Source organism: Mytilus galloprovincialis, chromosome 3 (assembly GCF_965363235.1).
Source record: "Mytilus galloprovincialis chromosome 3, xbMytGall1.hap1.1, whole genome shotgun sequence".
Lineage (NCBI taxonomy): Eukaryota > Metazoa > Mollusca > Bivalvia > Mytilida > Mytilidae > Mytilus > Mytilus galloprovincialis.
Window position 1 is genome coordinate 24,561,552 of NC_134840.1, and position 26,644 is coordinate 24,588,195.

A 26,644-nucleotide genomic window follows, 5' to 3' on the forward strand; every position below is an offset into this window, starting at 1 on the left:
TCTTTTTATGTTGATCTCGCACTATTCATAGAAAAGTAGTACTCTGATTGTTCCGCATTCGTCGGCATACTTCGATGATCGAGGAAATTCAATGGAATACACCGGAGACAATTTTCTTGTTTCAGGAGTAATTTGAAGTGTGGTTTATTGTCTATATTATTATTACATTCATCTTCATTGACAGAACTCGAATAACATTAAGTTTTGGTTATTAATTTAAGGAATACTGTTCATTATAATATTTTATTTGCAATCGTTTCAAATACAGTCTGTTTCACAAAACATATTTATTGACTTTGCGCTTGTTTGTGCATATTTTCATTTGACAGTCGGATTCGTTGTTTTAAAATTTGCTGGTAAGTTGTTTTAATATGTATCAGATGTACTAATTGTTGCTAAAATGATACTATTATGTCGTTTAAATTGATGCATGTCGTCTCAATTAATAGTGGCAAATAGAAAGCTTTCGTTTCAGTAATTAAGAATACAAACTATTGAGTTTAGAGCAATGACATGAACGTTTCTTAAAGACGAACATTCAGTTTTCATTTCTGTATTTAAGGCGATTATAGTCTATTCCTATAATTAGTTTTGTGATGATAGGCCAAGCTATTTATAGTCTGTTCCATATTTTTCATTTTCTATAGTCTGTTTTATAGTTGTATTACCTTTTGCTTCAGGTAAAGGTCTGCAGTAAATGACTCTTATTTAAAGACAGTAAAAAGTAACAAGTCATGAGCTTTAGCAGTGACGAAGTGAATTTTTTGGTGTACAGATATTTGCAAGAATCTGGTAATTATTTTTTTTCTCTATTGATACATATATATATAGTTTACACAGTGAGTAGGTTCTAGGTACATTTAATACATACATGAACATGTATATGACATTGGATGATATCATACATGTACTTGAAGTGAAAGAAAATGAGGTAATGAATAACTTTATTAAATCACTTTTCCATCAAATCACTTTTCCAGTTACACCAATACCCTGGCTACATTTGTATCTACCTTTAAATATATTTATATATACTGTAACCTAAAATGTCAGTACATGTTGAAGCATGCTTCAAGTTAGGCCAATAAATATATACTTGGTTCCTATCTCCATAAAGAAGCATACATGTACATGTTGGATATCAGGGTTCTTGTTAAGACGCGTATAAACGTCCTGGACGCATGGAAATCGAGCTGGACGCATCATTATTGAAACCCGTGAGTCCCTGGGACGCGTCCTCATTGTATCCGCTGAGTCTCAAACATATCGTTTTGCATAGAAAATTCTTGATTCCGACATTGTTTTGACAGGAAACTATACCGGAAGTTGACATTTTTATGATATGCGCAGATCAATATTTTTGTTGACTGATACATATTTTTCTAAAATTAAATGTATCTCATACTAAAATATTATAATTCTATTAAAAAGTATCAATAAATATGTTATAGTTACCGATTTTGTAATTTTACGAGTATTTGATAAGCTTGAATATTTCCACGTGTTGAACATCAGGTCCTTATCGATTGAAACATAGAAAGTAAAATATTTCTGTGAACTGGAAACAAAATGATATAATATTTCATAAATGATGCTTTACATATAAAATATATCATAACACAGCGTAGATTACAAAAAATATGAATGAGAATAATTTTACTTGTCTTTGATTGATTTAACAATTTTCTCGTATTGTGCATGTTGAACATCGGAAACAGGTAAAAAAAATTTTGAAAATCTGATTAGAACATGATTAAAAGATAATAGTACTATTTAGCCAAGATCATTATGTTGAACAGTGTTCACTTAATATTCGCTTGCTTTTATTAATTATTATGATAATTTTCATGATTCAAACATGAACGTTCATACAATTCAAATTTCTTATAAAAACTGGCTCGATATTAACAAAATAATATCAGTATCACAATAAGTCGGTCAAAGTTAAAGTCCTCCTTTAAAAGAAAACCTGATGACATTGAATCATCAGTACCAAGTAAAAGACCAAGAGTCACTGACCCACTACACCAAGAATTGATAGACATAGAAAGATCTTCAGAAACAACAACTTCAGTCACTTCACCAACTAAGCCTAAGAAAGAGAGAAAATGGCAGTCTATCTTGGAGACAGATTTCAAATGGTTATGCAAACTCAAACATATTTTTAGTTTTATTTCTTCATATTTAATCATATTGAGACAAAAAAAATACATGCATCCTGGACTCATCAAAATCTACTGGGACTCACCATTTCAAAAAGTGATGAGTCCCAGCACTCACCATGAAAAATTCCTAGTGAGAACCCTGGGATAGGTAAAATAATTTAACATATGATATACTGTAAAAGAAAATTTCCTAAACTCTTTATTTATGTCTATAAAATGTGTCAAGTACACTACATGTACAAAATTGTAGTCATGAAATTTTTAAGTACATACATGAGGAAATGAAATAAACAGAATTTAGCTGAAAACAAGTCCTCACCAATAACAACCAACATTTACATAGGTACTTTTACTTGAAAAAAGTAAATGAAACATTTTAAAATTATGAAGATTATCTGAAACTTAAATATGATCCGAATAAGCTCAGTGTTAAACGTACCCTGTCACACAACTCAACAACATCTGATTGGAACTATGTTTTGACAACAATACTGGTTCACACATATTTCAGAGGAAGTGAGTGATTTGTGAATTTGAAGTCAATCCATCTTGGGTAAATTGAAATGTAGGATTGACACATGATTTTAATCACATCATATACAAAAATGTCTGAGTTTTACAATGTTCATGTAAATGTAGCTAATAGTCTAAAGTATATGTAGGTGTGAATGCAAATGCATATTCTAGTCCAGAATGGTACAATAAATGCATGAGAATATTTTATTACTTTTTTGGCATACAATCTATTTCACTTGTATATTAATAATAATAAAGATTTAAATTTAGAATAACAATTACACATTGCAGAACCAGTATAAAGCACACTGTATTTAATTCCCATATTATAAATCCAGATATTCATTACATTTCATAACATCTGATTTGAACCTAATAAAAGAAAAGGACATGTGGTATGATTGCCAATGAGACAACTATCCACAAAAGACCAAAATGACACGGACATTAACAACTATAGATCACTGTACGGCATTCCACAATGAGCAAAAACAAAAAGGACATACCGCATAGTCAGCTATAAAAGGCCCCTATAAGACAATGTAAAACAATTCAAACGAGAAAACCAACGGCCTTATTTATATAAAAAAATGAACGAAAAACAAATATGTAACACATAAACAAACGACAACCACTGAATTACAGGCTCCTGCCTTGGGACAGGCACATACATAAATAATGTGGCAGGGTTAAACATGTTAGCGGGATCCCAACCCTCCCCCTAACCTGGGACAGTGGTATAACAGTACAACATAAGAACGAACTTGTATATGCAGAGCAAAAATACACAATAAAAGCAAAGGGACAACACTTATATATAGGTGTTGTACTGGTTCATCTCAAAGTCACAGTGAGGCCTTAAACATGGAGCAAAAAAAAACTCTAACCTCACTACAAGTTTAAGACCACCCTAGCATGCATGTGATGAAAGCAAATGAAAGCTGATTAGTAGATACAGTCGCAATTCATTAAATGTATAGTACAATCATGTTATTTAAAGGTAAAACAGGCTGTCACAAAGTTTGACTTTTTACATATCATCTTTGACAAGTGTGACTGTCAAGCGATCTGAAAAAAAATATAATGCTCCACAGTGCCTTACATGTACTTTGGAACCCAATGTGGACCAATTTGATAAAGAGGCCCAAAATCTAAATACACGGTCAGTTAGCAGGTTAGATTCAACACATCAAAGAATCTGGCCTCAAATTTTAACTTCTCCTTTATCATCTCATCAAGTGCATTTACATGTATATTTAAATATAGAATATAAGAACTTGTTGATTGTAACTTCTTTAAACCTAATTATTAATTTTATTTGTAAGGTTTTGTGCACTCAGCCTATACTTTTGGAATTGAAAGCCATATCAGTCAGTCTAATATCAATGGAGCACTGGTGCCACCAGCAGCATTGCTGAACATCATTCAAAAGGGCCTACAGTATACAGAGGCTGAGATAAGCATTGCAGAGGTAAAGACTGTAGATTTAAATGGTTATAATACCTAAATTATAATTAGAGCATAGAAATTAAGGATATAAAACACTATCATAAACTTGTGTATTATATATTCATTTGGTTTATTACTGTGCTTATTCATGGTGTATCAGTTTTACAATTTTTTTTTGTGGAATAAACAATAAAATTGAGAAAGAATTGTTAAAGAAACAACAACTTGACAGTTGACAATAGAGCAGATAACAGCCGAAAAATACAGATACAATGTATTTAAACATTCAATGATAATCAGCTGACTTCAATTTACAATGTGTACATTTAAATCTAGCCCCTTAGTTTTGCCAAGACAGTTTATGATTTTTGTCTCGCTTGACAGATTAAAAAAGCGAGACTTAGGTATGCTGTTTCCAGTGTCAGCAGCGACAAGTGCCGCATCAATAATGTATTAGTTTGTGATTATGTCTTGTTTATGGTGAACCACTAGTGGTAGGTCAATGATAATTGGTATGCAGTTGTATTAGCATTGGCACATCTCATTACCATGGAGATTATTTGACCCTGCCCCCTCATTTATGGTTTATTGACTTCAAAATTTTGCTTAGTTTACATTTATGAGTTTGTGTTTAGGTATGTTTAAAGGGAACCACTTATGATAAGTCAATGGTATTTGGTATGCAGTTGTATTAGCATTAAAACATCTCATTTCCATGGAGATTATTTAGCCATGTATCTGTATTGTTAGTTATGGTTCATTGACTTTAAATATTTGCAAAACTTACATGTTAAAGTGTTGCTATTTTAATTTTAATATTTGCATTATCAAAATTACCAAAAAGTGAGACATATCTGTATGATAACAGTTTATTGCTTTGATTGTCAGTCTATCATTGATTTGCTAAATCATTCAGATTCTTCTACAGTTTGTTAATAGTTCACAATTTATTTTTCTTGAGATTAATATCCTAATGAATTAACAGACGAATACTAAATTTTCATTTCAAAATCTACTGTATCAATCGAACAAATTTATTTTATAAAAAAAAACATGTTCCTTCAAATTTGTTCCACTGATTTACCACAAAATTCTGATTCGTATAATATATTGTATACAGTGTATAAAGGATTAAGGTATTCCTGAGACCATTTACCATACTTTACATCTATAGAGGACACATCCAGGTCACAACAGTGTCATGTCAGCAAATTTGAAGCTATCTTATTTTCTTTAATGTTATATGATGCTTCAGGGCAAAGGTCATGTAAATCATATTAGCTATGGTAAACATATTCACCATGGTTTGATATACATGTATCACAATAAGTTATTAATTTTAGATAGTTTGTCTAACTGTTCTTGGAAGGTACTTTATAGAAATCTGTCAGCATGAACATGATTAATAGGTCTCATCACTCTCATGTGTTTTTTTCATGTTGGTTTCTGTTTACAGGGTTTAAAATTTCAAGAAACAAATTTTATTGAAATAATTGAATATTTACCCCTGTATAAATATAAAGGAACGATAATATTTATGCATACTCTATGATGTTGTTGATGTCAAATTAAAAGAGCAGCAAAATATGGAGGTTTTCTTTTGACAATGAATTTCATGAAACAAATCTGCACTATCAATCTTCCTTTACATCTTTACAAATACAATGTATTATACATCTGTGAGGGAAAGTTTGGCTCTTCCTCAGACAGGTACATGTATTTTGCTCTCTGCCTTTATAGAAAGTAAGATTCTTTTATCCTAGTAGTTCCATGTATGACTACATTTTGTGCTTACAACTGATTCTGTTGCCATATGTACGTCAGTGATCTGGTATCTCTGTATTCCAGCTACCGAAGCATCATGTGTTAATATAGCAATAACCTTTCACTAACTGAGGTCCATCCCATATACATGTATATTACAGTACATCTAAAATTAGGGGTATTTTTAACTTTTTTCCTGGTTTGCCATAGGTTAATACATTCACGTTACTTAGATTTAACCTGGATTAGGCAATTTTGGGTTGAACCCAGAAAGTCCCAGATTAAAATACCACAGTGTGAATGAATATTAGGTATGTAAAAAAAAATAGTTTATCTTAGTTCACATTAACTTGTAAGATTGTCATGTTAAAAAGTAGAATGACCATATAATTTGCTTGTTCTGACTTACATGTATTTAGAAACGTGTCAGATTTTAATCTTCTCCTCATTACTGTTCATCTGACCTGCTTTCGATAACTTTTACATTATCTAGATTTTTTACTTGACATTAGTTAGAATGTTAGATACATCACTATAAGAAATATAGTTTTGACTATGACTCAATTCCTTGACCAGTGGGCATGGATGAATTGAAATATTGCAGCTTGTAAATCATTTTGTGTCTTTATCCATTTAGTACTGGCCATGGGTAAATAGATATCTGCGAACTCATTTCTCAAAAAATCTTATGAGAAAGAAGATTCATGAACATTTCAGTATCACTTTCCATCAATTTTTATCATAAGATGTTTTGTGTGAAAAGAGCCCTTGTGATAATTTCCATTATTATTTGTTTTGTAGGATGGATCTGAGCGTTGTATTGAGACATTGTCCCTTATTGATGCTGTTATGCCTGATGTTGTGGAGTCCAGAAAGCAAGCAGCCGTAAAGACACAGAATGTAAAGTCAGAGCCAAGCAACACAAATGGGGAAGGAGAAACATCACAGAGTTGTAGTAAGCACTTTGTTCATTTTGTCTTTCTTTAGTCCTGTATACATGCTATGATTGTCAGAAATGGATAAAATTATATTGATAATTGAAACTGTCATAACAGTATATAATAGAAAAATTTATTCAGACTGATTCCTACAAGACTGTGATATTTTGAAAACTATTTAGTAAGATAGATATTTTTATCAATAATCCAAACATGACTCCCATCCACCCACTGTATTTCGTAATATCATATTTCAATTGAAAAAAAAATATAATATACTTGTGTTAGTTTTTATAACAAAAAAATAAAACATCTTGACAGTTCCTGTCCAATCTTTACCATATCCATGCAATTTTATACATTTTGGTCTTTTACATTTTATGTTGATGGCAATTCTTAAAATACGTAAATATAAATGTTACAAATTGTGTACCTGCTGCTCTTGTCATCAGCAAACTTGTTACTGTCATGTTTTGTTCTTAATGAGTAGTTGTAAAAGCAATCTACCAATATATTGATTATCAGATAACTGACGTCACTTGGTGGAAGTACTTACAATGATCATTTATTATATAATGTGAGAATTACAGTATTTTCATTGTAAGTCTTTCAATTAGATTAGGACAGTGAAACTGCTGCACAAAACTACATATAGTTAGCACCTTGACCAACCACACCTAGGTTATACAGTAATGTTGTCTTATAATTAGTCAATGATACAGTCTGTTATTGGGAAGGAGGAATAATAGATGCTTGATAAAAAATGTATGTCAAGGAAGAATATAGCCTAATAATATATTGCTGGAATATTTCTACATGACCAACACTTTTCTCTACATGACCTCATATTTGAAAAAATGTACATGTATCCTACTACATGTAGATCTTACCAAAATTGAAAAAAATCACTTATTTAAAAATAAGATAATGTGGTTACTGAGTTACTGGTGTGATAGTTATTGAGACAATTCTTCACCAGAGACCAAATGACATAGAAGTTAACAATTATAGGTCACTGTGTGGCATTCAACAATGAGCAAAACCCATTCCGCATAGTCAGCTATAAAAAGCCTGAAATGACATATGTTTACAAAGCAATTCAAGCAAGAAAACTAACTGCCTGATTTGTGTATATATATATATATATATAACAATGATATGATTCACAACAACTAATCATGACACAAGCAAAAACTAGTTTGCCGGCACAAAACCATCCCCCTAACATGACCTATTTTACAGGAAATTCATTAAAATTTGAATGGGAGGGTTTGAAAATATGAAATAAAACCTTATGTTTATATATACAATTATTCATGATACTGCTTTTGGTCATGTTGAGTCAAGTTTACCTGTAGTATGGTCAAAGTTCAGTTCATTTTAGGTTCATTGGTCCTTGCCATTGCTTGTATTATGTTGATTTATTGAATAGAATATCCAATACATTATGATAGCCCCCTGGAGACATATGTTAAGTGTAGGTGAAGGTCACTGAGCTATATCCAGATGTTATTACCAGTATGATTTATATCTCTGGCAGCTGTCCAGGCCAACTATAATGGATTAGTCTATTGTTGGGAAAATCCAAACAGGATGAGGGAAACAGTTAAAAATCTATAATGCCTAATACTGGTTGTCAGACATGTTTATCAAGGAGAAAAATCTGTAGGTGGAGATTTGACATACAAAATAATCTACATTCATTTATGTAAGATTGTAAAATGAGACAAGGAAATAGGTCATACTGTATATATTTTTTTGTTATGCAAGATAGTCTATATGAATTTTCAAAGGTGAAAAAGTACTTGATAAATACTTCATATATGAAATTATTTTTTCTTCAAAATTCCTAAATTAACATTTTTTTTAGTGTATTGAACTAGATTGAGCGTTTCTTATAAAAGGAAGAGTTTTACCTGATCCTAGCTAGATACAAAAACATTTGTATAGATTTAGAACAAAACTATAATAAGATGCATTTGGAGATTATTCTGATATTAATGATTCTATGAAATCCTGAATTAGGAATTGATTTGAATATTATACTTTCTACATTTTCTCATGGAGAAATTTTAATATTAGTGTTCATTTAATTTGGTCCTATTAAAAATATATGTAGGTACATGAAGATATTTGATATACATTTTTGGGATTAAGATTAACAGGTTGCAGATAACACTTTCATTGTAAATTTCCCCATCAAGCAACAATATCATTTTATTTTCTTTCTTTTTTTTAATCAAGGACAATACATTAAGGATCTTATTATTTGAACCAGAAAAAAGTAATATGTTTCAGCATAATCAATATTCTTGCAATACATCTGTAGATCAAAGAGCTTAATTAGAATCAGGAAAATTACTTATTGGAGATATTAAAATGGAACCATCACCTGTTATACTACCATTTTATTTGCTTGATTGCTTTCCTAACCAATTAAATATTAGTTGGCAACATGCCAAGATGAAATTCTCCAGTCATTTGACCTTTGCTTTTTGTATAGATAATAAGTACATAGCAAGTAAACAAGACTAGTCCAAGAAGTTTCATAGGGAAACATATATTAGGTTAGAAGATTCCATTTATATTGATTTTGTGGGTTTGTTAGGTTACTGAACTGCCAAGCTGTACAAAAGATGTATAGTCTTTTTCACATAACTGTGCAATGTGGAAAAATCGATGTATAGTCAATTTCAAAATACCACTTAAGATTAATTATTGACAAGCCAACTTATAGTCTGTTTCTTAATTTGGTTAATTTATTTCTTTTGAAGTTGTTGGAGCAATAACTTTCTTTGTTGAAAATTCTCTACCTGATATAATGTTAACTGAATGCATAATTCAGTACTATTTAAAGTCAGTGCCTTTGGGCTAATTTATTTCTACTTGGCTGACTTTCTTCAAAGCATGTATTTGAAGGTATATTTTGAATCAATACAACAAAAGAAACATCTTGCATGGGTCTTAAATATAGCTTGCAAATTATAGGAAGGTTTATGATCTTATTCCCTCAAAATACAACTGGTGAAATCATACATGTGTTACTGATTTTCAGTAAAATTTTCAACTGTACTTAGTGTGTTTTAGAATATTCTTGATCCTGAAATGTTTAGATTTTGTTGAATTAGAACTTTATCTAGAATTACTTTTAAATAAATACTTAATATAAGTAATTTTTTATTTGTAAAAAAACTCAGTTTCAAAACATGTCTTTAAATTGTTATCTTTGATAATAAAAAGTAATTGAAATAATGCAAGTAATTTTTTTTTACAAGTCAACTTGCTTATAGAACTTCGTGTCAGTGATTATGTTGCCATTATTGAGCCCCACCTTAAATTATAAACCATAACATGTTTTGGGTGTCTATCATGTCTTGGAAGTGTGTCAGTAGTCAATTTCAGAATGCTTTGAGGTATTAGTGGTTTTGTGTTAAGTTGTGTATTGATCTACTGCTCTGGTCCAGTTTGACCTACAGATTACATGGTCATTGAACTTAATATGTTTATTGTACTTGACTGGGCTTGGTTTTGTTGTTCTTGTATATACTGAACTGATTTTTGTTATGTATTTTGATTTTGATCACTTCCTTTTCATATAGCTATATGTGTCCTGTATATCTATTTGTCTTGTCTGCAACAACTAGATTAAAGGCTTGGACATCACAATTTTTATCAGTTGCATATACCCTTATATATCTCATCACCATTTTTGCCTGGTAAACAAAAAAATAGTATGAAGATTAATTATGTTTTGACCTTGTCAGACATTGATATTTGACCTTGATTTCCCAGTCTAGTGTAATTTTTCATGATAGCCTAGCTAGGTCAACAATATTTGATATTGAGACTAGTTGTAAGCAGTTTTTGTTGGTGTGGCATATTTCATGTGGCTGTGGTGTCACTTTTTGTTCCTGTTTGATGTATTTAACGGTATTTGTTTTCTGGACCCTGATATGTTTCTGACAAATGTTTTATGTCAACTGGCTACACCAAAGCAATGCAATTTGTCCTATATCTTGAAATCTTCAACCCCATACTTACCAGGAAAACAATTATTTATTTTTAATGTTCAAGTTTGAATTTTCACTTGCTGAGTCTGAACCTTTACTTTTTATTGCAGCTAATCACACAACAAACATGGAAGTAGATGGAGGAGTAGAAATTCCAAGCAGTAAAGCCACCATATTAAGAGGACACGAGTCTGAAGTTTTTATCTGTGCTTGGAACCCTACTAATGACCTGTTGGCTTCTGGGTAATTACAGCAATCTATTTTGATCTTATGGGTGTGCCAAGAAGTTAACTCCTAGCTGATAAGCTTGCACAAGTTAACTACACTATCTTCATGAAAAAAGAAAAGTTTTGTTTTGGACAATGAAATATCGGCATCACTTGCTTTAAATTACCTATTCTTTTGCCAAAAAATGAATATAGATTGCACCAATTTTTAAAATATTTCAAATAAATCTGATTTTTTGTGTGCATTGTTTAGAAAGCTCGAAACATTTTCAGCAGATACACTATCAATGATCTTCAATCAACAGCAAATTTCTTAAATGATAAAAACATCAAAATATTACAATAGACAGGTACCAACAAGTTAAGAAGCTTTAATCATCTGGTGGGATTACATTATTTCATCAAGTACCCAACCTTTTCAATTAAATTTGATCAATGAAATAACAAAGCACTACATTCAGTAAAACTCTATACAGAATAGGAACTTTACTCTATGATAATGAAAACTCAGTTGCATCAGAGAAATCTCCAAGTAATGAATGTACTGTAAACATGCTGCCTTCTTGATGTTGTGTTGATAACACTGATATGTAATTGTTGAGCAATTGAAGCTCCATATGTTATTAACCTGACATTTCCTTTCTACAACTCTCTAATATACATGTATCATTAGTAAGACCCTGTATGTAATATTTTGTTAGGTCAGGAGACTCGACAGCTAGAATCTGGAACATGAACGATAACAGTAATAGTGCTAATCAGCTGGTTCTGAGACATTGCATACAAAGAGGAGGAACAGAAGTCCCTAGTAATAAAGATGTAACATCACTCGATTGGAATGTAAGAAATTACACTCTTTAATATATTTTCCAAGTAGAATAGTTCAAGTTTGGTCATTATTTGATGTTTTTTTGTACCTTGATAGTTAATTCAAAACACAAGGATCATGCACTTAAAATTCATATCTGAAAAAAAATAAATGTATTTTTGATAGTTTGCATTGACACTGTGATAATACTTGTATGTAATGAATATATTGGTTTTGTTATCTGTCTAAGGTCACATCAATGACTCAATCTATTCTATATACACAGATGTAAAAAATATCACTTTATTGATGTCTTCACTCATAAACCATTAAACATGTTTGAACAGATGCAGACTGAACTTGACCTTGTCAGCCTTTCTCTCAAGTTGTTTCTCAATATAAGTGGTACAAAATAATTAACTGTTTCAATTTACTGACATCTCTGTTTACTAAAGAAAAATCACAGAAGCACTGTTCATTAAAATGTTGTATTTTGTATGGTTATTTGTCAAACCTGCCACTTTTGGGGAGAAATGAAATACAATTTGTTACCATGAGTGGATTAGGTTGATAATTTAAAAATATACCACAGTATGAGTCATTCAAAAATCTGACCAAGGAAATGTGAACTAACATATAAGTGGATATATACCACAAATTAGTTTGGCTCGATACATTTGTACTGAATAATAATGTGACTGTTGTTAATAGTGTCAAGGTCACTGTTGTTAGCCATGTATGAACATTGCCATCAGCTATCAATGTTCATTTGTGGTAGAACAGTTTATAACACAGGTTTTATTTTTTATTTGCCAATAAAGCTGTATATATTTTTTGAGATCATAAAAGGTCTCTGTACATATTTTGTATAAATTAGCTGTGTGCTATTAACCATTATTTTTTTTAGTTTGTAATCATTTTATATGAAGAAAATAATGGTCACAGTGACCGTTACACTGTGAGTTTTTGAAAGAAATGTCCTTGTCAAGTGATAGGTCTTGTTTAATTACATTAATAATCAATACAATCTGTTATAAACAATGTCTTGTATGTTTATTGTCTGCTCATACTTTTCATTTTCTTCACTAGAGAAAACATTCTGGTTTTGTGTCTTTTTTATTTGATTACTTCTAAAGCTGACAATCTTTTTCAGTGTGAAGGAACATTGTTAGCGACTGGTTCATATGATGGTTATGCTAGAATATGGAGTACAGATGGTTTGTATAAATTATTTTTATGCCTTTTCATGTTCTGTGTAATTGTGATAGGTATTGCTTGACTGATATTTTTAGCAAGTATTTAGAGGTGTTATTTTACTTATCAAAACCAGAGAACAAGATAATCTAGAATAAATATTCCATATGCTTTTTCATCTGGTTTATTTCTGCAGCACACAGGTAGTTTAAATCTTTACTCTAGCATAAATATTGAGATTAAAAGACATTGTTTATCTATGGGGCCTAACCTGCCACATTGTGATAGACCAACACAAGCAACGGACATTTGAAGCTAAAATTAAGAGTACTAGTACAATGTTTTGAAGTCTAGGCTACTGAGGCCCCTGCTTATTTCTTTCTGTCATACTTAAGAGTACTAGTCCAATGTTTTGAAGTCTAGGCTACTGAGGCCCCTGCTTATTTCTTTCTGTCATACTTCTTTAAAAAAAAGAGTCTAAAAGCTTGAGTTTATTTTGAATAACCTAGAGGGATTTTGATTTTAGTGATTTTCTGTAAAGTAAATGTAAAATGCATGAGTTAGTCATGCTGTTGGCTTGTATTTATTTTAAACTGGAGTATTGGACCAATATATAAAGAAGCTTATTATAAGATCCAATAAATAGATCTAGCATGAGCAGACCTATAAATCATCTTTGGTAAACATCCGTTATTGGTTTTGATAGATTTTTAGTCTGTGAAATAAAATACAACCCACATGAAAAATGTATTTGGAAATTTTTCAATTGTAGATCCGGGTTGTATCTGGGTCATTATTATAATTCTGTTAAATGTCGTACTAAGTGGGACAATGAATCATACTTTTACCTGTGGTGTAGTTTACCTTTGTAATAGTGTTGACTTTTTATGTATGAATGATTTCAATTTAATTTTATCAGCTTGTATTATCATAAAACTTTCCTCCAGGAGGATTTCATGACAGGAATATTAACAGAAAACAATTAATATTTTGAATAATGGATCAGGGGATTGTCTGTTTTTATTATATTTATATAATTTTACTTATTGAAATTAGAGGTCCATTAGTCTTAAAATAAAGCTTTCAAACAAATATAATTCTGGTACAAGACCAAAATGAAGCAAACAAAAAAGACATGCATAAATAATTACTGTTTAATTACTAAGCTTTGACAATAAAGTCACATTGGAGAAGTCAAAAATAATGACTTTAGTAGAAATTTAAGAACTTTGCAATCTTGCTTATGTTCATAAACTGTTCTTTCCAAATAATTTATATCATTTAATACAGGTTTAATCATGTAAATAAAGGCACTTAAACCATTTCAGCTTTATGGTACTTGAACCTTTGAAGAAGAAAAAAAATGTAATTTCGCGATAAAAAGAGACCTTTTTTTATTGATTACTATATGCACTCTCTAGTTTCATGTTTAGTTCTACTATAAAAAAACTTTAGATTTGAAAAAAACCCACTTCAGTGATAAACGAAAATATAAGTTTTATAAATTGTTACAACAGTTAAATAAAAATAGTTACATACTAATATGATAACAATTACATAACGGATCATGTTTGTCAAGGGTAAAACAATTTAACAGATTATATTTGTCAAGGTTAAAACAATTGTGAAGTAGGTTCATCCTGTACAGAGTACACATTCATTAAGGGTTAATAAATAGCTATGTTCAATGAAAAACTTAACTTTATTAATAATGGCTAAGTACTGGTTTATATTGTGTGCATCCTAATTAGAAACACTCCCCACTTATCATTTTTGCAGATCATGTTTTGATGCAAAGGAGAAATGGAAACTTTGTTGTCATTTCTATGTCATTTATGTTTGATCTTAAGTTTTAAGGAATATAAAAGTTTTGTTGTAACAATTCATTTTAAAGAACATGGAAATTAACCTGTTAACAAGTTTTCACATGTTATTATTGTTGTTATAAATCATGTTGAGGATCCATGTCAGAATTTTGTCATAGGGAAGGAGTTTGTCTGTTTTCTTTGCATTTAACCCTCAAGTTTTCCAAAGTTTGTCTTAGTTTTAGTTAAAGAGTAGAATATATAAGGGTATACAATGCTGCTGTGATCGTTTATTTGAATAGGTCAGTTTCCTCTGTGTTGTGTTATAAGTAAACAGAATTGCCCCTATGTTCTGTAGCAAACTCTTCTTGTGAAAATGTTTGTCAAGGTCTTGTAATCAGTTTTGGAATGCATCCATTTTGGCACTATCAATAGATACACAGTAAACAAGAGATAAATTGTTTGTAGTTAAATTAGTGCATTTGATTATTTATAGCTTTACTATATTATTGTTTTTTTTTCGTAATGGAATATTAATTAAATTTGGTCTTGCCGTGGGCTTGCATCTGGCATCAGCTGCATCAACAATTGTGGTTATTTAACCTTTATAAAACATCATTGAAATAATGAGATGTGGTATGATTGCCTATGAGACAACTATCCATGAGAAATCAAATGAATTGGATGTTAGCAATTATAGACCACTGTACCGCCCGATTTATATACAAAACAATAAAGGGAAAACAAATATAATATAGAGCAACAAAAGACTACAAATTTACGGGCTCCTGATGTTGATTACGCTTAATGTAAGAATTGAGAGCATACAAGTATGATTGTAAGTCAGATGGCTAGATTTAAGTTTTGTGTTATAGTATACAAGCTCATCAGAAATTTCTTTATTTTCAGGTCGTCTTGTAAATACATTAGGTCAACATAAAGGTCCTATTTTTGCCCTAAAGTGGAATAAAAGAGGAAATTATATCTTAAGTGCTGGTGTAGATAAAGTGAGTATATATAAAGGTCGTAAGGTAAATGATACTGAACCTTTATAGTCTGAATGTAATCAGGAAGTACCAGTTTGTAGTTATTTATAAGTGTGATGAAATCGAGGGCAATAATATTATTGGACAAATCAAAATACAGATGACTCCGCTACAGTTGTTTTCAGTGTGTGTGTACAAAATTTCTCTTGGTTCTTATTTGATTAAGAAATCATTTGTTCAATTTGTTTGTATTACTTCTGTTTGGTTACTACTCTCATGACTTCTAGTTCAAATATTTTCTTTATTTTTAAATAAATTAAATGGTTGACAAAGTTTACATCATACTATCATCTCATTATATTTATCAAAAACATCAGTATCTTTTTTAAACTTTTGCATGTTTCAAAAAAAGTATTCCTAAAATTATGGCCTTTGAAATTCATTTCAATTAAAAATGGCCACTTTGATTTTTCAGACGACAATAATATGGGATGCTAGTTCAGGGAATGCTACACAGCAATTTGCATTTCATTCTGGTAGGTATCCTAGATATAAGATTTCTTACTCTTTCTTTTCTTGTATCTCATTTTCAGACGACTATTATTTGGGATGCTAGTACAGGACATGCTAAAGAACAGTTTGCTTTTCACTCTGGTATGTATTGGACAAAGAGCTTGGATGAGCAAGATAGTTTAGAAGTCATTATCTGCATGACAATTTCTTCAATATATAGGTTTTTCTGTCATTTCTCTGTTAATGTGTAGATAGATAGCATGGTTAATAATAATGTAGAGTACAATATGCATTTCATTACTGAATGTAGAAAATGTCACTGAACTGTTACAAAAAGTTTGTATGTGTAATCTTTAAAAAAGTAGTAATTATACATAAACATTTATATTGGGAGAAATTTTTTTTAACAAATAAAGAATATAATTGAATGCTGTGTTTCAAAATTAATGATAAAAGAGAGCAAATGATCAATCAAATTTTTAGCAATCAGTGTGGAATGCTTTACGCAAAATTGGATTCTTAGCTAATACCTTAGAATAATTAGTTATTTGGTGTGGATATTTTGTGACATGGAATATATAATATTGAAGAAAATGTCAAAAATAACACAGGTGTTGACATGGAAATAGAGAGTGATTGATGGTGGTTGTAGAGAATGCTTGATGTTGTTAGAAGGGATATGGTTAATGCATGTCAGTGTATTGTAAAATAATCTTGTGTACTCCCATGTAAATTAAAGGTAATTATAGCATGTCCCTAATTGTTCTTCAAGTAGGCAGGTATTGATAGTTAGACTTAATTTCTAAAGGCCAAGTATCAAAACTGAATGTCTTCTCATGAAAATCCAGTGCATGGACAGTCTTACATAATATTGAAATATTCATTAAATGATTTAAACCATGCAAACAACTATAGGCTGGGAAATATCAAAATAATTTGAAAAGTTCAAAAAAAATATAGTTAGTAGTGCAATTAGGTGCATGAATGTTTTAAATTATACATTTTTTACACACTGTCTGATAAAAGAAAAGAACAATTTTTCTCTACAGCAAGGCATATATATTCAGATTTCTTTTAATTACATGGACAAAGGGAAATAACTTTTACCGACCAAATTGTTAAAGGGATGTTTATATCTTGTTAAAACTATATTTATATTTATAACAGCTCCTGCGCTGGACGTAGACTGGCAGAGTAACCAAACATTTGCATCATGTTCAACAGATCAGTGTATCCATGTCTGCAGGCTAGGGATGGATAGACCAATGAAAACATTCCAGGGACATACTGTAGGTTTATTGTTTATTCTCTACAATATTTATACGTTTCCCTTTAAACTGTAGCGAGTTTTGGCTTGCTGATTGGCAATAAGTGAAAAAAAATTGTTCCTTGCCTTGAAAATTTTGAAGTGTTCATCTGACATAAATCCAGCTTAGACAATTGTCCATATTTAGACCAAAACTTTTATTTTAGCATCAAACAAAGACCGAACATTACATTATTTTACTCAAAAAAAAAATGTGCTGGCATTATAAGGTGGCAGCACTTCATTGAATTGAACAAGTTGAATTCAGATTGTGTTCTTAAATGTAAGACATATATTTTTTTTTGTATCCCAATCTGTAAGTGTTGTCAACAAACAAGTGGAGATAACTCATATGATATTTATAATATTAGATTACCACAAATGAATTTGCAAAGAAAGAAATAAAAAGTTTTTTTCTGTGGGGACGAAATATAAAAAGCATGTAATATTTTCGAAAACTGTATCCATGTTACAATGAACAGTGTATTAATTAATTTAAATATGATTATCCAGCCAACAAAATTTAATATGTAGTATTTTTTGTCCACAGAATGAAGTAAATGCTATCAAATGGGATCCTCAAGGGCAGTTATTAGCATCCTGTTCTGATGACATGACATTAAAGGTTGGTTATTTATTCGTCAAGCATACAAATACAAGCATTATAGTGACAACAAAATATCAGGCTGACAGGAAAGTTTATTGAGAAAGTTTTCATACCCCTTCCTAATTTCCTTGGTTTTTTTTCGCTAGAAATAGTGCAGAAACTCAAAGAAAAATATAGAAAACAAGACAAGAAAACAAAAAATAGTTTTCAACAAAAATTCTGTAGTGGTCATAAAGGTATAAGCCTGGTTAGATATCTTTCTTAAAATTAATCTCAAAATAATACATTGTGGCAAAGTTGTCATGAAGTGTACAGATAATATTTGAGATAAAGATATGTATGTACCTCAGTCCTTGTCTAGCCAAAAACCTAATAATGTTTGTTAAGTTTTATCTTTCTGAATATGACATGTTGTAACTATTCCATTCCACATAGTTACCTCAACTGTTATTTAACAATACAGTGAAACTTGTTCTTTTTCTTTCTTTTTACTCTATTGTAATATCTGTATAGGTCATTGCATGTGAAGCACTCAGAGCTCACAGTTACATGATTTTGTCATTAGTTGTTTTACTTAGAGAAAGTTTCTTAGACAGCAGCAGTGTATTGTGGTCTTTGGCCTGAGATTTAACATAACACAAAGGGGTTTGGTACTGGATGTTGGTGTCCAAATTGCAATAAAAATTGCAGAATCAGGTAGCAAAGAATTTATTAACTTTCTGTCAATATTCAAGTGTTATGGTCTGACAGTTTTTTTTTAACATTATTTGAGTTTAGTGTGCAGTTGAAAAATCAAAACTGTATAAAGGTTGGAAGTATTTTATGCAGAGGCAGATTTAGGGTGGAGCGCCTGGGCCCCCCTTTTTTGGGAAAAAAATTGGTTGCTTATATAGGAAATCACTGAAGCGTGACTGGAGTGGGCTCCCTTTTAGGCAGTCAGTGGGCCCCCCACTTATGAAAATTTATAGATCCACCAGTGTTAGGTGAATTGATATGAACTGTAGTGATCTTAAATTATACTGTTTGTTTATCCTTAACTTCTGAGTTGATTAATCACATTACATGTGTTAGTGAAAAGCATTGTCATGTGAAGTTATATCATGTAAGCATTTAACAGAAAAATAGATGTCAAATTGAGTGTTGAATGTGCATTTTATGGTTGAATACATACCAGGGATATAAATAGTGTAGTTGACAGGTTGCTTGTTGAAAAAAGTCCTTCATATACTTGTAACTTTTTTTATTATTTCAGATATGGAATATGAGGCAGGATAGCTGTGTTCATGACTTACAAGCTCACAGTAAAGAAATCTACACAATCAAATGGAGTCCCACAGGTCCAGGGACAAATAATCCTAATGTCCCACTTATATTATCTAGGTAACCTATTGAAATTACTATCTATACAATAAAAATCAAACAAATTTTTTCAATGCTTCAATAATTTTATCACACAATAAGATGAAAACCTATGATTTGTGTATTGACCCTTTTTTGCATCCATTATATTCAGATTTATGCTGCATCTGACTGACACTGAATTCCAGTTTGCCAGGATTGCCATTATTAAAATGAAGTAAATTGAAATAGTGTCTGTTGGGTCTTTATTACCAGGGAAAGCTGCTACCACAGTGTCACTTACATATTGGAAGTTGCTTTTAAAACAGTAAAGAATACTTGTCAAAATTTGTATACATATTTCACTACTACAACCCTTTAAAATAGGGAACACAGTTCACTAACCTTCTTGTCAGGATCAAGGCTTGATTGTTTTGGGCATTTAGGTTCATATCTCATAAAACCTATGGACAAGTGTAACTTCATTGATAAAATTTGTATAGTATTGATGAGGTTAGATTGCAGGTTATAAAAGACATGTTTTCTCCACACATACGGAAAAAATAGAACATTTCAAATATCTAGTGCAAAGAAGAAAATCTTTTTCATATTTATTGTTCAAGAAAAATGAGTTGACCTGGATTTAATTGGTATTTTAAGTAGTTGACTTATACCACACAATTTACTGATATTTTGTTTTTTCAGTGCTTCTTTTGATTCCACAGTGAGGTTGTGGGAAGTGGAGCGAGGGACATGTATCCACACATTAACAAAACATCAGGAACCTGTATATAGTGTAGCTTTTAGTCCGGATGGCAAATATTTAGCTAGTGGTTCATTTGACAAGTGTGTTCATATTTGGAATGTGCAGGTTTGTTAACATATTTATATTCATTCATCTGTGTACTGTAGATGCACTCGATATATGTACTCTCTTAAAAGTAGGTCATACTGACACATTAATTACATTTCATATATTTGTCCTTGTATAAGGATTTCTTCAGCTAAAATCTTTCATCAATATATAAGATGTTTGCACCATTAACATATTTCATCAAAATATGGAACAGAATTGATCAAAACTTGATTTAAAAATGGAGTTTCTGCAATTATGCAGTAAAGTAGAATGCTGGACTCCATGAAAAACCCTTAAAAGTTGCAAGTTATTTTATTATAATGTAAACTGTTATAATTTATATTTAAATAGTAAATATTACATTGATTTATATTTGTAGTAATATTTGTATTTACAGAGTGGATCTTTAGTGCACAGTTATAAAGGCACAGGTGGAATATTTGAAGTATGTTGGAATCACCGAGGGGATAAGGTTGGAGCAAGTGCTTCTGATGGTTCAGTAAGTTCATATTGGAGGATTTCTTTATTCAAATGTGTGAACAAATTGTCAGAATGTATACTTCAAGGCCATTGTGTATTATTTGTGAAGGTGATACAGAATAATTATCAACAAGGTCTTGGTATTATTCCAATAACATTTTTTTTTCGAAAAAAAAGACAAGAATTTCTTTGACATGCTCCTGGTTCATCCACTTTCTGCATAGACACTGGTGACGTTACACAAAAAGTTTTCACATTGATTATGACCATAAAATATAGCTGTGAGATTAAACAACTGACAGAGTTAATTTTCCTTGGCAGCTGTTTGTGATTTGGATTTATGTGTATAAAAGGATCAATATTGTGGCTTCATTTGTTTTGATAAGTATACTGGAGTTCTGCTATCTTTTCAACATACTGGTCAAATATGTGATTATTATCTTTAACCTCTTATTGTGGTAGAATAGAATATTATCACTGACATGTGCAATCAGCACATTGCTAACAAACTACTCTAACTACAAATAAACAACCACAAATAAAGAACACAAGGTAAGGACAGACTGACTTGGTAAGAACTCGGAGAAATAAAGAAGATTACAGTCGATTGCATTGATTGTGTAGGCAAAGGTAATATCTTTTGTTAGCTTGCTGCTGAACAGTGAAGACATTATTATGTTAGATAAACTACCCTCCTATAAGAGTAGACTAGTTTAACAGATAACCAATCTATGTGTCTGTTGAACTAGGCTACTTCAAAAGGAGAGAAGTATACCTGACCTAAAAATGACTTAACGGTTCAGCTAACAAGCAAGCTAACTAAAGATATTACCTTTGTCTACACACTCAATGAAATCAGCTGTAACTGCTTTATAAATCATTAAAAAATTACTTTATATTTTTATTTTGCAGGTGTTTGTGTTAGACTTACGAAAGTGACCTACAAATGGATAGTACGAAAGCTACCTCTATAAATTCTTACTAAGACTGCCATCAAATGGTTTTTAAAAGTGCTATATCAGAGGTGTGAATATTTTTAGAACTAAAAGTGCAAAGGCTGTGATACTTACAAAAAACTTTCTTCAAGAAAGAAGCACCTGTTTGGTGGTAAACAAGATGGGAGGAAGAGGAGGATGTATTGGACCACACTGTTATCGTGCAATAGATTCCTACATCAGATCGGGGAAGATCAACGTCAGCATAATGGATGTTTTGTCATGTCGATATTGTCAGTACAGTTATTTTGAATCGAGTAGGAGGAAAACTCCTCTTGTGAGAAAGACCATAAAACACTATATTCAATCAAATTTTATTTTGCAAGAAGAATATCAAAAGAGATTTTTGAGTTGTTGTGATTGAAACATCATACTTTTTGTGCCATTATAGAAGTTACTGGTAGTACAAAATTTTGTTATTATAGGGCACATTTGTTGTCAAGTTATGTGTTACATGTTGTTTATAGAAATGTACATCTCGCTCATCATTGTTTCAACACCTGATTGGAAAGACAAATCTAAGACACAACATTTTTCTTTGAATTGCAAAGGCTTGCAGGTTAAGAGTTATTACAAGTTCCTTTTCCCTAAATGATTGAATTTTATATTGAAATATTTTTTTCCTTGTGCATGCTTTACAATTTGCTATTTTAGTTACTTATTTTGATTAAGCAGACATTTCTAACAAGTTATACTGAAAATGTCTATGATTTATGTGTCTGAAACAGAAAAATTAATTTAAATTTTTGATGGAGAAAAATTTTGCATTATTTTGAGAATCATGTTTTTGGGAAGTCTTAGTTTTTCCACACTAAACTTGGTGATTTTGAAGACTTTTATCCCACAAATTTCTTAACATGGGAAGAAGGGAAAAGAAGAATGGCATAATAAGTTGACATCAATCAGGGAATGTGTCTGATCTCAGGTATAATGTGCCATACATTTCAGGTTCTCATTTTGTGTCCAACTTATCTAAGTACACATTAGGAAACTAATATTGTCAACGAATACTGTATGGCTTAGAAGCCTAATGATTGTTGAGTCCTTTTTTCAGCAATAGTGATTTTTTGGTGATAGATATTTATTTTCACATTTTAAAAAACACCAGAATTTCAACATTGCTTAAAGAAGTGGATTAGCATCAGAAATAGATTTTGAAGTGCAACAAGTTCACATGATGAGATGCTTGACACCTTTTATTTACAACTAAAAAGAAGTTTATTATATCAATTTTATTTTTTTCAAGTCCAAGGCTTTGTTCTAAACTTGTGTATTGAGCTATTAAATGTCAAGGATATCAGTAAATGAACATTGTGCACTTCTTAGATTGAATTGGAGAGATTGTTGTTGAGATGTTGGGCTTATTTCATTACTTAAAGGCAGCTATTCTTGTAAAATCATACCATCATTATGTAATACATATAACTTACTGTTAAATAACTATTTTTTTGGCATTATTCTAGGATTTATAGCTAGTAACCCTATTTTTCAGGGTAGATATGTCTAGGAAGATTTAATTGAATGATAATGTAAAATTGTTATTTTTTTAGGTCTTTATACCATATAATTTTAAAATTTGTTAATAGGAAATACAATTTTAAAATCTGTTAATAGGAAATACAATTTTAAAAAAACTTGTGAAATTACAATTTTCTTTATGCCATAAAAAAAATGACTAGCAACTAATACTTGTACGGTAATGTTATTGTACAGATATAATTTAATTGATTCTGAAACTATTACAATAGCACTTATAAAACGCTTCATAAACCTGCATGATAAATTGCTGTTTAGTTAAAGGGAATATTATGTGAGGTAAATTCATCTATCATAGGAATCCACAGTTAGAAGATAGTCACAAGGCAGTAAATTTGTACACTGTATTTACTGTTGTTGTTTTTTTTTTTTTTTTTAAATCAAAACAGCTTTCAAAAGGCTAATATTTTTCAATACAAACACAGAGTTACAAAACAGTGGATAACGTTATATATCACATTAACATAGTCATGTAAAAAGATTTTTTTCTGAAATAAAAATGGCAGCTATTATTTTCAATCAATTTCAACTTTTTAAGTTATTTTTTGTTTAATACTGGGGTTTTTTTTTTGGCATACAAATATTTAATCAGGGGAAAACAAATACAAGTAAATTGACTTTTTTTGCTTTAATTTTTTTTTTAGATAGAAATAATCTTTTCTGTTCATAAATACACAGATCATGATATGTATGATTGATTACTAAAAGAGTCCATTTAAGCTATTTTCATTGTTTTAAATGATATACAAGTCTTGTGTGGAGGTATGGCTGTTGTCTCTAAATGTTTATGAATGTTTGTTGAGTGGATTGTATGGGATGGATTGGGAGGGGATGAGAAGTATTATAAGGGCTAGGGTTGGGATTTGTCCTACCAAGTCAAACTTGGGACCTGTGATGGACAAAGATAATGTAGAATACATAGCAATTATTGTTTTGCCCTAGGGTGTTTATTAAAATGTCTGTGAAAAACAGATAAAATGAGAATATATTGTTTCTGTTATTTTTAGCTTGCATTCAAATGATAAAGCATAAATATAATAGTTGAATAGCTACCATGATTTAAAAAAAGAAAGGTTACGCCGAAACAAAGCAAAACAAAACCAAAAAAATGCATTAAAAGGAATCTTGATGTTATTGACTTGAATGAAAACAAACAAGTAAGCTCACATTGCCATAGAAGCAATTTTAGCAGACTGCTATTTTAAACTTTCATGTCCATAGAAGCAATTTGAGCACACAGTGATTGTGCCTACTTGTCCAAAGAACAACTGGAGCAAACAGTTATTACACAGCAAAAGTTTTTTTTAGCTTGCATGGCCAAAGCAGCAATTTGAACAGACTGCTATTACACAAAATCAGCGTTTTTTGCTTGCATGACTGAAGAAGAATTTTATGCCCCTTCCGTAGTAGAGGGAACATCAAGTTTTACCCTTGTCCTTACCTACGTACCAAAATGGATTTCCGTTATGAAACTTTATCACAATGCCAAAAATTTTGGTGGCTGCAAATGGAAAATTTGCTGTAATTTATGTTTCCGTTCTCTAACTTAAGTTTGCCTTAACCAAATACTAGGAAACTTATACACAATGCTGATTACCACAAAACACAGATCAAGTTTGAATTTGGGTGGCATCACTTTTTCTATTTTGAGTTATGTCCCATTCAACATTGTATGCAAGCAGACAGCTATTACACAGCAAATGTCTGAAAAGTTGATTTCCTTTTTGATTAACTACATAACACAGATCAAGTTTGTATTTTGGTGGCGTCACTTTAACATTTCTAGAATTATGCCCCTTTCTAAATGGAAAAATTGCTGAATTTTTGGTTTCAATTCTCAAACTTTAGTTTGCCTCAACCAAATGTTATGAAACTTTAACACAATACTGCTTATTACCAAAAATCAACCACAGATCAAGTTTAAATTTTAGTGGCATCCCTTTAACCGTTCTAGAGCCCCTTTATAATTGGTTAAATTGCTGAATTTTAGTTTCCTTTCTCCAATTCTAGTTTGCCCTCCACTAAAAGTATTGAAACTTGTACACAATGCATAATTCATGTACCACTAAATACAGATAGTTTGAATTTCAGTAGCTTCACTTTAATCTTTCTAGAATTATGCCTCTTTATAAATTCAAAAATAGCTGAATCTTTCGTTTCTGTTTCTAACCTAAGTTTGCCTCAACCAAATGTTATGAATACAATACGTATAACCACAAAACTACAATCAAATTCAAATTTTGTTAGCATCACTTTCACTATTCTTCAGTTATGTCCCTTCACTCTCTTTACAAGTTTATATAATATGTAAGCAGAGACATCATCTGTGTTCTATGGACAATGAATGCCTAAACAGATGGCTGATACACATTTTTAGCACACCTGGCTTAATTGAGCATCAGAAGCACTTTTACATTCTTCAATTTGAAAAATGTACATATAGAATATGCGTATTTTACCAAGAATGCACATGCTAAAATGTCTCATGTTCTTAATTAATCATTGATATTATGTTGATAGTCCTAAATATAAAGCTTTACTACATGTACTACTATCACATAAACTTAACATATCCAAGAACATGAAGTCAAGGTCATTTAAACCAAACGAGAAATATAGGTACACATACAATCATTTAATACACTAAATATAGTTGACCTATTTATAGTTTCTAGGAAACACAAAACTAAAAATTAACCAATGAACCATGAAAATGAGGTCAAGGTCAGATGAACCATGCTAGGCAGATATGTACAGCTTACAATCCTTCCAATACAACAAATATAGTTGACCTAATGCTTATAGTTTAAGAAAAACAGACAAAAACAAAAAACTTGACACTGAGCAATAAACCATGAAAATGAGGTCAAGGTCAAACAAAACTTACAAGACTGACATGTACACCATTAAATATTTGGATACACCAAATTTAGTTGATATATGGCATATAAAATTATATAAAGACCAAAAACTTAACTTCGCCCACTGAACCATGAAAATGAGTTCCAAGGTCAGATGACACTTGCCAGTTGGACCCAACTCGGACATGTTCACCTTACAATCATTCCATATACCAAATGTAGTTGACCTATTGCACACAGTACTTTAAAAACAGACACGAACACAACCACTTAACTATAACCCCTGAACC

General features: G+C 31.0%; 1 protein-coding gene across 2 annotated transcripts; it reads left to right on the top strand.

Annotated features, from left to right (window-relative positions):
* The first annotated feature begins 37 nt into the window (after positions 1 to 37).
* On the top strand, positions 38 to 24,477 carry LOC143067485 (F-box-like/WD repeat-containing protein TBL1XR1). Of its 2 annotated transcripts, none has more exons than XM_076240793.1 (15): positions 38 to 356; positions 681 to 792; positions 4,007 to 4,152; positions 6,696 to 6,849; positions 10,953 to 11,085; positions 11,771 to 11,909; positions 13,031 to 13,094; positions 15,786 to 15,883; positions 16,338 to 16,398; positions 17,543 to 17,664; positions 18,232 to 18,306; positions 19,541 to 19,668; positions 20,332 to 20,497; positions 20,880 to 20,981; positions 21,875 to 24,477. In XM_076240793.1, the coding sequence occupies exons 2-15, from the start codon at positions 735 to 737 to the stop codon at positions 21,899 to 21,901; spliced, it is 1,473 nt and encodes a 490-aa protein (XP_076096908.1). In that variant the 5' UTR covers positions 38 to 356; positions 681 to 734; the 3' UTR covers positions 21,902 to 24,477. The 2 variants fall into 2 exon arrangements, with proteins under 2 accessions (XP_076096908.1, XP_076096907.1); XM_076240792.1 differs by lacking the exon at positions 16,338 to 16,398 and adding an exon at positions 16,456 to 16,516.
* The last annotated feature ends 2,167 nt before the right edge of the window (positions 24,478 to 26,644 follow it).

Coding starts and splice junctions, on each gene's coding strand:
- LOC143067485 (XM_076240793.1), top strand. CDS start 735: ATGAGCTTTAGCAGTGACGAAGTGAATTTTTTGGTGTACAGATATTTG. Junction 17,665..18,231: donor AAACATTCCAGGGACATACT/GTAGGTTTATTG, acceptor TTTTGTCCACAG/AATGAAGTAAATGCTATCAA. Junction 19,669..20,331: donor GTCCCACTTATATTATCTAG/GTAACCTATTGA, acceptor TTGTTTTTTCAG/TGCTTCTTTTGATTCCACAG.